Source organism: Equus quagga, chromosome 6 (genome assembly GCF_021613505.1).
Source record: "Equus quagga isolate Etosha38 chromosome 6, UCLA_HA_Equagga_1.0, whole genome shotgun sequence".
In the NCBI taxonomy this organism is placed as follows: Eukaryota; Metazoa; Chordata; class Mammalia; order Perissodactyla; family Equidae; genus Equus; species Equus quagga.
The window spans coordinates 63,445,432-63,461,097 of NC_060272.1; the positions used below are offsets into that span (position 1 = coordinate 63,445,432).

The 15,666-nt window shown below is 33.8% G+C and overlaps 1 protein-coding gene across 2 annotated transcripts in view; it reads left to right on the forward strand.

The window, feature by feature from the left end:
- COG6 (component of oligomeric golgi complex 6) overlaps positions 1-15,666 on the forward strand; it is an 81,514-nt gene that overhangs the window by 46,405 nt on the left and 19,443 nt on the right. For both annotated transcript variants that reach the window (XM_046664475.1, XM_046664476.1), the window contains exons 14-15: positions 12,388-12,519; positions 12,855-13,022. In XM_046664475.1, the coding sequence (XP_046520431.1) occupies positions 12,388-12,519; positions 12,855-13,022 (300 nt within the window). The remainder of the gene's footprint in view (positions 1-12,387; positions 12,520-12,854; positions 13,023-15,666) is intronic.

Sequence of the window (15,666 nt, forward strand, 5' to 3'; positions counted from 1 at the left end):
ATATCAGACAAAATAGATGTTGAGTCAAAAAAGTTTACAGGAGATAAAGAAGGGCATGAGATATTAATAAAAGGTTCAATACAGTAAGAAGATATACCAATTATAAATATTTACATACCTAATGACAGACCAGCAAAATATATGAAGCCAAAACTGATGGAATGCAAGGGTGAAATAGATCTACAGTAATAGTTGGAGACTCCCATACCCCACTTGTAATAATGGATAGAACAACCAGACAGAAGATAAAGAAATAAGAGACTTAACACAATAAATCAACTGGCTCTAACAGACATATAGAGAACACTCTACCCCACAACAACAGCATACACATTCTTCTCAAGTGCACTTGACTCATTTTCCAGGATAGACCGTATGTTAGACCACAAATTAAATCTCAGTAGATTTAAATAAATAGATATCATACAATAATCTTCTCTGACCACAACAGGATGAAGTTTGAAATCAGTAACAGAAGGAAGACTGTAAAATTCACAGATGTGTAGAAATTTAACACATTCTTAGGCAACCAATGTATCAAAGAAGAAATAATGGAAATTAGATACTACTTAGAGACAAATGAAAATGAAAACGCAGCAAGCCAAAACGTATGGAATGCAGCAAAGGCAATGTCAAGGGGAAAATTTGTAACTATAAGTACTTAATTTAAAAAAAAGAAAGATCTCAAATCAACAACCTAACTTTACAACTTAAGGAACTGGAAAAAGAACACACTAAACCCCAATCTAGCAGAAGGAAAGAAATAATAAACACTAGAGATAAGTGAAATGGAGAATAGAAAAGCAATAGAGAATATCAATGAAACCAAAATATAGTTCTTTGAAAATATCAACAAAATTGACAAACCTTTAGCTAGATGGAGTAAGAAAAAAAGAAAGAAGACTCAAATTACTAAAATCAGAAGTGAAAGTGGGGACATTACTACCAATTCTACAGAAATAAAAAAGATTTTAAGAGAGTGTTATTGAACAACTGTATGGCAGCAAATTGGATAACCTAGATAAAATGGACAAATTCTGAGAAACACAAAAGCTACGAAGAATAAATCATGAAGAATTAGAAGATTTGCAGAGACCTATAACTAGTAGAGAGATTGAATCAGTAATCAAAAAATCTCTTCCCAAAATAAAAATCCTAGACCTGATGGCTTCACTGGTAAATTCTACCAAACATTTAAAGAAAAACTAATATCAATCCTTCTCAAACTTTTTCAAAACATTGAAGAGGAAGGAACACTTCTTAACTCATTCTATGAGGCCAGTGTTATGCTGATACCAAAGCCAAAGACACTACAAGAAGAGGTAACTGCAGACCAGTATCCTTTATGAATATTGATGCAGAAATCAACAAAATACTAACAAACCCAATTAAGAAGCATATTAAAAAGATTATACACCATGACCAAGTGGGATTTATTCCTGGAATGCAAGGATAGTTCAGCATATCAAAATCAATGTAATTACCACATTAATAGAACAAAGAAAAAGACTCACATGATCATCTCAATTGATGCAGGAAAAGCATTTGACAAAATCAACTCCGTTTTACGATAAAAACACTCAAGAAACTAGGAATAGAAGGAAACTGCCTCAATGTAGTAAATACCGTCTATGTAAAACCCACAGCTAACATCATCCTCAATAGTGTAAGACTGAAAAATTTTTTTTTTAGGATCAGGAATAAGGCAAGGATGCCCACTTCTATTCAACATATCACTAGAAGTTCTAGCCAGAGTAATTCATTAAGAAAATGGAGTAAAAGGCATCCACATTGGAAAGGAAAAAGTAAAATTATCTCTGTTTGCACATGATATGGTCTTATATGGAGAAAACCCTAACATACCACCAAAGAAACTTGTTAGAACTAACAAATGAATTCAGCAAAGTAGCAAGATACAAAGTCAACACAAAAGTTAGTTGCATTTCTATATGCTAACAATGAACAATCCAAATAGGAAATTTAAAAAACAATTCCATGTACAATAGCATCAAAAAGAATAGGAATACTTAGGAAGTAACTTAAGCAAGGAGATGAAAGATTTGTACAATGGAAACTGCAAAACATTGCTGAAAGAGATTAAAGGAGACGTCAATAAATGGAAAGTCATCTCCTATTCATGGATTGGAAGACTTAATATTAAGATGTCAGTACTACCTAAAACAACCTACGAATTCGATTCGATCTCTATGAAAATCTCAATGACACTTTTTGTAAAAAGAGAAAAACTCACCTTAGAATTCGTATGGAATCTTTAATGACCCTAAGTAGCCAAAACAGTCTTGAAAAAGAAGAAAACTGGAGGACTGACAGTTCCTAATTTCAGAACTTCCTATAAAGCAATAGTAATGAAAACTGTTTGATGCTGGCATAAAGACAGACATATAGAACAATGGAATAGAATAGAGAGCCTAAGAATAAACCCTTGCATACATGGTGAAATAATTTTTGACAAGAGTGCCAAGACCATTCCATAGGGAAAGGACAGTCTTTTTCAACAAATGGTGCTGGGAAAACTGGATATCCACATGCAAAAGAATGAATTTGGACCCTTATCTAACACAATATACAAAAGTTAACTCAAAATGGATCAAAGACTTGAATGTAGACCTAAAACTATAAAACTCTTAGAAGAAAACAGGGCAAAAGCTTTACAACATTGGATCTGGTAATGATTTCTTAGATATGACACCAAAAGCACAGGCAACAAAAGAAAAAACACAAATTGGACTTTATGAGAAAGATTTAGTACATTAAAAGACACTGTAACAGAGTAAAAAGTCAACCCACAGAATGGGAGAAAATATTTGTACATCATGTATCTGATAAGGGATTAATATCCAGAATATAAAGAGAACTCCTAAAATTCAACAACAGAAAAACAACCTGATTCAAAAATGGCCAAAGGACTGGAAAAGTCATTTCTCCAAAGAAAATATACAGATGATCAATAAGCATATGGAAAGATGCTCAGCATCCCTAGTCATTAGGGAAATGCAAATCAGAACTACAATAACACACTACTTCACATCTATTAGGATGGCTACTATCAGAAAAACCAGAAAGTTACAAATGTTGGCAGGGATGTGGAGAAATTGGAACCCTTGTACACTGTTGGGGGGAATGTAAAGTAGTATATAGCTCCTGTGGAAAACAGTATCACAGTTCCTCAAAAAATTAAAAATAGAATTATCATATGATCTAGCAATTCCATTTCTGAGTACATATCCAAAATAACTGAAAGCAGGGTCTCCAAGAGATGTGTGTGCAGCTTTGTTCATAGCAGCATTATTCACAGTAGCTAAAATGTGAAAGCAACCCAAGTGTCCATCAGTGGATGAGTGGATGAGCAAAATTTAGTATATACATACAGTGGAATATTATTCAGCCTTAAAAAGGAAGGAAATTCTGACACATCCTACAACATGAATGAAACTTGAGGATATTATACTAAGTGAAATAAGCCAATCACAAAAAGAGAAATACTGTATGATTCCACATATGTGAGATACTTAGAGTAGTCAAAATGGTAGAGACAGAAACTAAAAATTGTGGTTGCCAGGGACTGGGAAGTCGGGGGATGGGGACTTATTGTTTAATAAGTATGGAGTTTCAATTTACAAAATGGAAAGAGTTGTGGTGATGGTGATGATTGTACAACTTTATGAATGTATCTAGTACCACTGAACTGTACACTTAAAAATGGTTAAGATCGTTAAATAAATAATTTCCTAAATGCCAGCTCACAAGTTACACTAATGACTGATTCACTCTTTTTCTGCCAGCCTGTGATCTGTCATTATCTTGCCATTATTTTTAAATCTCTTGCACTCTTGTAATTTTATCACGTTCACTTTGCAAAACCACCCTGGATTCATACAACTACTCAGTTTCTTCTTTGTATTCTGTGACTGCTGAGCACTGCTAAAGAAAATCATATAATCAGCGGGCTATAGTCACTAAAATTCACTCTCCATCAGCGAAGCCCTCCGTGATGTCCAGCATTTCTGCATGTTCTTAGGCCAGCCACTTATATTCACTGAACTTTCACATGTTTCCTCAAATCTTCCATACTACTTGCTACCAAAAGTGCCAACTTTTGCTAACATTGGATAATAGGCATTTCAAAATGTCTTTGCCAATATGATGAGCAAAAAGTGCTATCTTATTCTTTTTTTATTTGGATTTTGGTGCTTCTAGTGAGAATGAACATTTTAAAATATGTTATTGGCTGTTTGTAAATTGCTTATTCATGTCCTTTGCCATTTTCCTACTAGGTTGTGTCTTATTATTATTTTTTAAATTTTTTATACCTTGAGAATATTAACTCTCATATATATTGCAAATATTTTCTCTAAGTCATCATTTGCCTTGTAAAATTGCATATGGTGTTTTTTGACATGTCACTTTTAATTTTTGCGTAGTAAAACATAACATTTTTTTCTTGTTTCTCCCTTGGGAGCATGCTATGCTTGAAAATTTCCCCACAAACATTTAGAATTTAATACGTGCTAAAGTTAGCGTCTATCAGTGGGAAAATGTTAGATTATTTAATAAATTCATTGAAATGTATGCTGTTGGGTTGTTGTGTGGTTTCACTTTTATATCAAATTTTTAATCTACCTGAAGTTTATTTTTGTCCATGCTAGGAAGGAAGGATCTTATTTATTTTTCCCAAGTAATTATCCATTTATTTTATTTCATATTTGCTCAAAAACTCCCCACTGGGGCTGGCGCCGTGGCCAAGTGGTTAAGTTTTCGTGCTCCGCTGCGGCGGCCTAGGGTTTCACTGGTTTGGATCCTGGGCGCAGACATGGCACCACTCGTCAGGCCACGTTGAGGCGGCATCCCATGTGCCACAACTAAAAGGACCCAGAACTAAAAATACACAACTATGTGCTGGGGGGTTTTGGGGAGAAAAAAGCAGGAAAAATAAAAATAAGATTGGCAACAGTTGTTAGCTCAGGTGCCAATCTTTGAAAACAAACAAACAAAAAACCCCCACTAAGTTCTTATATATTTTATTTCTCTTGTAAAGTTAAAATGAAAGTTTCAAGAAAGTAGGAAAGTATAATGAATAATAAAAGCAAGTTTTGAAGGTGGCATCTTCCAATTAAAACTTAGAATAAAATAGGATAAAAACAGGGAGAGAAAGAAATTGTAATTTGAATATATTAAGTGCCAATTAATACTGCAGCCTATGTGAGTTTACAGCAGTGAATGAGTTTTGACTACTATTATTGTTTAGTGTTGTCATTATTACCAATAATGTGCCTTGAAATGTTTTTCTCAGATATGAATTGGGCCACATTTAGGAATATTTTAACATTAAATTGAGATTGGAATATGATACTGTTTACAGGTTGTGTATTGCTTAGATCTACAACCATTTCAGATTTCTTTCAAGAATTGTCTTCTTTTCAGCAAATTTTAATGTTCCATATTTTATATAATTACATCTTGTAATCCATTTGCTTCTTCTAAAAAGATTCTAGCCTTATGAAGAAAACAACACTTACTGCAGAAAAGTCTTCATTAGCAAAACCCCCAAGTGGAAATTTTTGTTAATAGAATTTTAAGTGGATAGTAAAATTGTTGGGAGAATAGCTTTTAAAGTAAAGGTATAGCCAGAGATGAGCTCTTTTCATATGATTCCTTCTGTGCTTTTAAAAAGACGTATTTGGGAGCTAGTTATTTATCTAATATGAAAAAAAAAAATTCAGGGACATCATTTTATTGAAAGATGTACTTTTTCCCTACCAAAGCAGTTTGAAGCACTTGAGTGTTCAAGTATGTGTTCTCCCTTCCTTATCAGTCTCTCCTGAAACCTTCACAGCTGTAGATCTTGCTAAGTCTAAAGGGAATATGTATGTGTACTGCAAAAGACACAATGCCATAGCAATTTAAGCTGGACAAACTCTGTCTGAAATTCTTTTCGCTATAGTAATAGTACAATTCTAATTCTAAAGGATATTGTATGTCATAAATGAAACCCATACCAGATTAAAAGTAGTCAGGATTAATTTGCTCAGCCCTCTGAGAAAAACCTAAATGGTCCTCTAAGTAAATTGTGCTTTAAATTCTAGGATATGGTTGCTGTTTAGAATCTCTTTTTACTGTTCAGAGTGTAGTACATGGAGCAGCAGCTTGGGCAGCACCTAGGAATTGTAAGATATGCAAAAATCTCAGGCCCCACCCCAGACCAAGTGAATCGGAATATGCATTTTAACAAGATTCCCTGGTTGTTCCTATGCAGGTTAAGTCTGGGATGTGCTGTTCTAGATGAGTAATTGGAATTTTGCATTATTCCTTACAGATTGTTCTACTAGGGAAAACAAACAAAAACAATGTTTTCAGCTAAAATGCTTTTTAAATAAAAGTATGTGAAATAAAAAGTTATAATTAGAAGGTGTTTCAAATGTTAGTTTGCACTCTTAAATTTATCTTCAATAATTTTGTTGACTTAATTTCAATTCCATAAATAAATAAATAAGGCAAGAGGAAACTTTTGGAGGTGATGGATATGTTTATGACATAGAATGTGACGGTGGTTTCGTGGGTGTGTACTTATCTCCAAACTCATCAATTATATACATTAAATATGTACAGCTTTTTGTATGTCAATCAAACTTCAATAAAGTGGTTTTTTAAAAAAACTTAAGTTCCATTTATTGTCAATTACTAGAACATATATGAATTTCGATAGAACAAAAGGAGTCTACATATAGAATGAAGACATTAATTTAAAAGTATGAGGGGTTGTTTTTTGGTTGATTGGTTTTCTTAAATTTTTTTGAAAGCAAATGGGTGAGTGGCTTAACAAGCTACAGAACAGAAAATTGGAGGACCTTAAGTGGAAGATATTTAAAAGGATATAACTAAACTTGGCAGTGGAATGGGGTTGTGAAAACAGCTTTTGGTTTTTTTATGGTGCAAGCTTTTCATTTTTCTCTAATAAAGTCAGAGAATCTATCCGCAAAAGGGATAGAAAGTGTCATAGTAAATAGTCGCAGGAAGAATGAGAACTCTGTTTAGTGTTAGAGCTCTATACTTTTCAAAAAAGAGAGGTTCTAATATGTGGAATATGAGGTTTTCAGTAGACTAAATGCTTTTAAATGTGAAATTTTTCTTTACACTTCAACTTTATCAATTAGAAGATGTACATAAAAATTACGAATATATCTTTCATAAAGCTCTTGAGTATTATTAATGATCACTTTGTTTAGGAATTTTGGATATTTTTATAAAACGATTCTCAGTATTTACGTAATACAAATAAAAAGATCAAATGAACTTTCTTTTTAAGTGAAGATAAAACTTATAGTACACAAATCTTAAATGTACCGTTCATTGAATTTTTGTATTTGTATATATTCATTAATCACCACCCAGATCAAGATGTAAAATGTTTCCAGAATCTCAGAAAGCTGCTTCATGCCTCTTCCCAGCCAGTACCCGCCCCAGGTGGACCTCTGTCTGACTTCTGTTTCCTCTTTTTGTGTGCTATTTAAATTCGCATAAATAGATTCATGCAGTTGAACTCTTGGGGCTGACTTCTTTCATTTGGCATTATATCTGTAAGATTCATCCATGTTGTATGTAGCAGTAGTTCACTTTTTAATCATTGTGTAATCATTGCGTTATATAAATGCACCACACTTTATTGATGGACATTTGGATTGTTTCTAGTTCTTAGGTATTAGAAATAAAGCTCCTGTGAATATTTTTGTACGTGTCTTTTGGTGGACGTCAGTTTTCATTTCTCTTGTGTGGGTGCACACAAATGGGATGTCTGGGTGATAGGGTTGATAGCTTTAGTGGGTACTGCCAAGGACTTCCGCAAAGTGATTTTACCAATTTCCTCCAACAGAAATGTGTGGAAATTTCAGTTCCTCCACATTCTCTCCAGTACTTGTGTTAGGCTTTTTTATTTTAGCTATTGCAGAAGTTGTGTGGTGGTATTTCATTTGTGATTTTCACTTTTCTGAGGACTAATGATGTTGAACAGTTTTTCATTTTATTGGCTGCTGGATATACTCTTGAAGTCTGATGCCCAATTTCTATTAGATTACCTGTGTTTTTCTTACTGATTTGTAAGTGTTTTAAAAAAATGTGTTCTGGATACAAGTTCTTTATGGGATAATAAGCATTACAAATATTTTTTCCCAATTTTGACCTGTCTTTTCACTCTCTTAATGGTGTATTTTGATGATTAGTTTTTAATTTTAATTCAGTTCTGTATACTAATCTTTTATTTCATGGTTATTCATTTAGTCTTTTTCTATCACAAGGTCTTGAAGTTGTTCTTCCATGTTTCTTCTGAGAAGTTTTATTGTTTTGGCTTCCACATTTAGGTCTTTGATCTATCTCAAATTAATTTTTGAGTATGGTGTGAAGTGGAGGTTAAGGTTAATTTTTTTTCCATATGGATAACTGGTTGATCCAGCACCATGTGTTATAAAGACAATCTTTTCCCACTGAATTACAGTGGAAACTTTGTTACAAATCACCCGTGTATGGATTTGTTTTGTAACTGTTTTATTCTGTCCCCATTGGTTTATTTGTCTGTCCTTGCTCTGGTACCACACTGTTTTAATCATTCTAGAACTTTATGTGGTGCCTTGATATCTAGTATATCAAGTCTTTTTGGCCTTGTATATCTTTTATTAGATTTATTCTTAGGTATTTGAGGGTTTCTTGATGCTATTTTTTAAAAAATGTTTTGCTTTTTAAATGTTTTTGTTTTGCTTTTTAAATGTTGTTTTCCACATATGTGATGGTAGTATGTAGCATATAGTTGATTTTAAATGCTGACTGTGTCTCCACACACCTTTAAGGCATTTGGTTTTTAAGTGCTAGGGTAAGCCATTGAATATTAAAGAGCTTAATGAGAAGGTCTGACCTCTTTGTTTATTTTTAAAACATTTTAAAAAGAACATTATGGCTGCTATGTGCTCAGTAAAAGGTCGAGTTGGGGGAACAAATTTCAAAGCAAGGAGGCCACTTTAGGAGACTCTTGGAATGGACCAGGCAAAAGATGATAGCCATAGCATTGGGATGGTGAGGAACAATTGTGTTTGGAATGTATTTTAGTAGTATGGAGCTCATTGATCAATTAGATGAGGGAAGTGTGAAGAAGAAAAATCAGTGACTACTCCTGAGTTGTTGGTCTGATTAATTAGATAGCATTAATGTATTTAAAGTTTACGTTAATGTAAAGTTAAGCAAATATTCCCATTCATTTAATATTCATAAAGCAAAAAGTGATAAATTAGTTGTTGTTCCTACTCCCTTTTACATATAATAGATACTTAACATTCTTTAGAAGTTTTTTTGTTTTGTTTTTTTAATGAGGTAGTGAAGACATCAGCTTTTGGTAGTAAAAATTTTGGTAAAACAAAAATGTTAACCTTACAATGTAATACTAATTTCTATGCTTTTAAAATCTTAATTTACAATTTAATATGTCTAAGTTTACTTGTGCTTAAGCTTATATTGGAGCCCATGGGTGGGCTTCTATTAATCCTAAATGGGTTGTATAATTTTCCATGTGTTTATCTTTTCCTTGGAAAACAAACAATACCTTCTATGAAATTCTTAAAGGATGTTTGCTTTCTCCCCCTTCCTCACACCCTCATTACATATAAGAATCACTGGTTTGGAAAACTTAAGGCAGGTGAGTCACAAGGTATAAAATTAGCTAGCAAAATTTCAACATAACAGAAGATTTAGGCAGGAAGGATGCTTTATGTAAACTTGAAGAAGCCATCATCTTTGTTGTAAGATACTGGAGCCATTAGCACAGGTAGATCTCAATGTGGTGATGATCTTAAGAGCTTTTAACAACACTTTATCGTAGATTCTGTACGATCTATATAATATCCTCTTTGAAGAAAATTAACTTTTTTTGCTATTCTTATATGTCTTAAGTGATTTTTGTTCCCCTCTCCCTCCATTACTGCCTTCTTTTATGTTAAGTAAATATTTTCTAGTGCACTACTTTTAATTCTTTTGTTTATTTAAATATGTGTGTGAATGTGTATATATAAAATATATATTATGTATACATTTAGTTATTTTCTTGGTTATCATCTCTGTTTATAGCAATGTAGTTTGGAAAAATACCAAATTCTTTTCATTAATATACAAAAGCTTTGCTCCTGTATAGCCCTGTTCTCCACTTCTTTTACACTATTATTGTTACAAATTATATCTTTCTACATTGTGTGCTCATCAGCATAGGTTTGTAATGTTTGCTTCATGCAGTTATCTTTTAAATCGGGGGAAAAAAGGAGTTATACACAGAAAGTACATCAATACTGTCTTTTATATTTACCTGTGTTGGAACTTTTACTGATGTTCTTTATTTCTTCATGTGAATTTGAGTTACTGTCTAGTGTTCCTTGATTTTATCCTGAAGAATTTCCTTTAATATTTCTTATAGAACAGGAGAAGTTTTGTTTTTGTTTATTGGGAATGTCTTAATTTCTCCTTTATTCTTGAAGAATAATTTCACTGAATATAGAATTCTTGGTTGACAGTCTATTTCTTTCAGCCCTTGAATGTGTCATCCAGTGCCTTCAGGCTTCCATGTTTTCTGATGAGAAATCAGCTGTTAATCTTATTGAGAATGTTTTGTTCATAATGTTACTTTTCTCATTACTTTCAGATTCTTTCTTTGTCTTTTGACACTTTGATTATGATGTGTCTCAGTATGGATGTATTAAAGATTATTCTACTTGGAATTCATGAATTTCTTGCATGCTTACATTAATTTTTTTAATCAAATTTGTGAAGTCTTCTGTTATTTCTTCAAATATTCTTTCTGCACCCCTGCCTTCTGAGATCTCCATTGTACTTATGTTATTGATGGTGTCCCACAGGTCTCTGAGGCTCTGTTAATTTTCTTTTATTTTTCCTTCTGTTCCTCAGACTGCATAATCTTAATTGACCTGTCTTCAAGTTCACTGATTCTTTATTCTGCCTGCTCAAATCTGCTTTTGATTCCCTGTGGTGAATTTTTCGTTTCAATTACTGTGCTTTTCAACTCCAAAATTTTTATTTGGTTATTTTTTATTATTTGTGTCTCTTTATTGATATTCTCTATTTGGTGAGATATTGTTCTCATACTTTCCTTTAGTTTAATAACATAATTTCCTTTAGTTCCTTGCACATATTTAAAATAGCTGATTTAAAGTCTTGGGCTAGTAATTCCAACATCTGGGCTTCCTCAGGGAAAGTCTATTGACTTTTTTTTCTATGCATGGACCTTATTTTTTGGTTTGTTTGCATGTCTCATAATTTTATTGTTTTGATTGCTTTTATGAAGGAGGATGGGTTTTCAGAGGTCCATACTTTTCCATTTCTGCTGATGTCACTTAAGTATTAACTTTTATACATAAAATATTCTTAATATAAATCCTGGGGTGTTTTAAAATTTTTACGTCTTTCTGTCTTCCTGACGCAAGACTATAGTCTCTTACATGGATTCTAAGTACCAAATTTTGTTTCATTTACAAAATCTGACTGTATTAATATAATAAATACTCTGAAAAATATTATTGAAAAAATTCATAGGCACATGTTCTTGGATATTGTGATGCCAGCAAGTAGGGATAATAAACTCAGTATACTTCCAGTTAGTAAGTGCCAGGTACTCTACTCAGCAGTTTAGATGCAACGATTTCATTTAATCCTTGCAGAATTCTTCTGAAGCTCTGAGCAGTTAAATAACTTTTCCAGGGTCACACAACTAGTATGTGGTAGATCCAAAATGTAAAATTACTCTCTTTAACTCCAGAGCCCAAGATTGTGTGACGGTGTTATATGGTTTTGGGGAAGTGTGTGACCCATAGACCAGTTTTCTGAAAATCACCTGTGGTGCTTGTTGAAACAGAGATTCCCAGACCCCAAACCTATATATACTGAACCAAAATATTTGAGATTTGGGCCTGAAGGTGGGTGATGATTCTCAATTATATTATAGTTGGGAAAGCGCTGATCTCTGGATTGCTTTTTTCTTATGACTTGGGTTAAAAAACAAAACAGCCCATTTCAAATCCATATGAAAATATAATTCTACAAAGACCACTAAGTTTGCTTAAAATATTTTGAATTTTAGAAGTACAAATTCTCTACTTCTAATTATGATGTATTAATTCTGAGATAATCTAACAAAAAACTTTTGTGTCATTTTCTGAGCTGGTTAGTATAATATAAAATAAGCTATTGAAAAATTGTAGATTTTGTAATGTGTCAGCCAATGCTTTACATCTTTTATATGCATTATTTTATTGTGAACTGGCATTTATTTATACATTCAGGTTTAGTGGAGAAATATAAGCAGTGGATAACCATCCCCTATTTTAGGTTGAACTCCCACCACCTGATCTTGGACCAAGTTCTGCCTTAAATCAGACACTCATGTTGTTGCGTGAAGTTTTGGCATCTCATGATTCTTCAGTCGTACCACTGGATGCCCGTCAAGCTGATTTTGTGCAGGTGCATTGTAAATTCGTTTTTAATGATTGCTTATTGCTCCTCTATTGTACATTCTGTTGAGATTCTGGCATTTTATAACCCATATATTTCGATAATCCCTCTCATTGATTTTTCCTTCGAATATTAAACAAATTCTCTTTGATTTAAAAAGTATTCAGTGATGCTCATTTTTAAAACTATTATGATTATTGTACCATTTAATCTTTTTCTTCTGTGCTTCTGTAAGTTGGCCCCCTTCCAGTTAGTTTGGCATTCATTCTGAAGTGCCATTAACCCAGGCCTGTATCACTGTTTGGGAAATAAAGAATAAGTTTTATTTTATTTTTTGTTTATAGGTTTTATCATGTGTCTTGGATCCTCTCCTCCAGATGTGTACTGTATCAGCCAGCAATTTAGGCACAGCTGACATGGCCACTTTCATGGTCAATTCACTATATATGATGAAGACAACATTAGCTCTGTTTGAATTCACTGACAGACGTCTGGAAATGCTACAGTTTCAGGTTAATTTTGCTATAAAATGATTGCTCACTGTGATGGAATCTTTTTTTCTATGTATGATCTCAGTTACTGGCTTTAACCTAATTTCAATGACTTAATTCCTATAAATCCCTTGTTGTAATCTGATGGAAGGCCACACACACACACACACTCACACTCACGCTCATACTCTTAGTATTTCAGTTTTGTTTTGGAGAAGGCAGAATATGTGATGGGTAAGATATTTTATTTAAACCATAGTATGTGATGGTAGAATGAAGCTTTTCTAATGTATGCAGATTTCAGTTTCTCAACTGTGAATAATATGCTATATTTTTCAAGCTGTGTAGCTAGTGCAGAAGGTGTTATAGAGGACAGATATATTTTTATCTATGTGTAAACCAGTGTTAGGCAAAACATTACAATTTGTTATACCAATCACTCTAGTCCTGTAAACCAAATGGTATCTCTTAAGAGTCTGTAAATGGCTAAAACAAAGCCATTTATAATATTTATCAGATACTTGGCTTCTGATTTTGAAATAGCAATTTTTGGGGAGATAGAATGTTTCAAAAAAACTCTGAATGTTCTGTATTATCACAAGTGTATAAACAGTTTTTCAATGACTATAGTAAAAATTCATTTGTAAGGTTTTGGGGTTTTCTGAAGAATGAGTTTTGACACATCTAAAGTTTTGATATTTTATGATTTCTAATTCCTTTTTTTAAAAGAAATATAAGGAAGTATGACTGATTTTCCTTATTTGCATAAATTTTTGTTTTATGTGGAATAATAGAATTCTTTTTTAAAACAAATTCATTGATCTTTACTGTATTCATCAATAATTCAACCCCAAACTCTCTGCCATTTGCCTAAATCTTTTCTCAAGATGTTCAGATACATCGGGTGTTCATCAATCTATTTTATCACCAATTATCTGCATTTCTTACATATTCCATAGTCACCTTTTGCCTTTTAGGAGGACAAGCCCCACTGTGTAAGCGCTTATTGATCCTGTACTTGCATCACGCTTGCTCATGGGCTCTTGGCCAATGTTAGTTCCATGGACCAGCCCATAGTCACTGTGAGAGGATCAGATGAGGATGTGGTTGCTGGAAGGCATAGTTTATTTGTGCCTTGCACAGTAACGCTTCACCTTGTTAAGTTGAAGATACTTAATTGTCAGACCTTTTCTATCAATCATCTATTGATTTTCTTCTGCTCCTACTTTGCTTCTTCTAGTGTTTCAAGTAAGAAATCCAGGCCAGTCTGATTTTCTCTTGTTTGTGGTAATGTATTCTATCCATCTGGAAGCTTATAAGGATTTTCCTTTGAGTTCAAATATTTCCTCAGGATATTTTTTCGTATTTCTCTCTTTCCGTCATTTCCATCTTGGACATTGCAGAGCCATTTCAATCTGAAGGTGCAACCCTTTCTTTCGCTCAGTAAAGTTTTCTCTTATTTTTAATTAATTATTACTCCTTCATCTGTTACTTTTTATATTCGGAGTCTTCTGTCTTTAGTTGGTTTTATCTCCTGATTCTGTTTTCTAATTTCTTTTTAAATCTCTTCACTTTATTTCTTTGATGTTTTCTCTGTATTATGTTTCTTCTGTTATTCTCTCAGATACTAATTTGGTTCTTAGCAGTAACTCTTTCATTAAATGTTTACATTTGCACATCTTGTTCTTCTTTTATTTCTAGTAAGTCTAGTAAGTAAGGGCTCTATTGTACTTTCTTGAGCATTCACTTAAGAAAACAAAGTACTCTGCGTCTTTTGTTCCCTCAGGGAAAGATACTTGTTCAGATTATTCAGGTGGGTTTCCTCTTAGAAGCTACTCACCTCTTTTATACCAGTTATAAGTTGTTTAGATGGAGGGGCTCAGCTGTTGGAGTTCCGTGGACAGTGGCAGGCATTCAGATGGTAACAGCACAGTTAGTAGTGTACTGTGCCGTTGGCAAACAGACTGGTAAAACTGCGGGAACTTGTGGTGAGGAATAGAAGGAAGAACTCTGGACTCTCAGGCCTGTACTGGTAAAGTAAGGGAGCAGCAGACTTCTTCCCACTAGGGAGTTCTTCAACCCATCAGGGTAGTCCCCTTCTGTGTCTTCTGCCCCCATTAGCATTAGGTGGCTTCCCAAAAGATGGCACAAGGCAGCTGAGCACATATAACTCACATCTCCTAGCCAGGTCTTCTTAGGCAGTTTCTGAACTGAAGTCTTTGACCAGTCTTCTGCTGGGTCCTCACCTCTCCTCTAGTAGTCAAAGACCTGCGTTCTCCTCAGAAAAGCTTATTGCCTCAGCCCCAAAGGGATTTCCTCCCGGCTTCTCCAGATGGCATATTTGATTGAGTCAGTCCAGCAAGTGGGGAGGGTGAGGGAGCATGGAGGTCAGGAACATCAGGCCTTCTCCTTCCCAGAATTGTTCCTAAATATTTTATTTTACACTGTTCTTGTTTATTAGTGTTTTTTGTTTGTGTTTTGCTTATTACCAGCTTCAAAGAGCTGGGAAGCAACTCAAATGTTTTGACTGGTGGCTAGTCCTGGAATCCTCCTTGGTTATCATTTTTTAAGGTAAGACTTTCTCTTTCTTTTATAGGAGGACTTCCTCTTTGGGGGAAGGAAAAGCCTTTGTTATAGAAGCAGCCCCTGTGCCTCAGAGCCACTG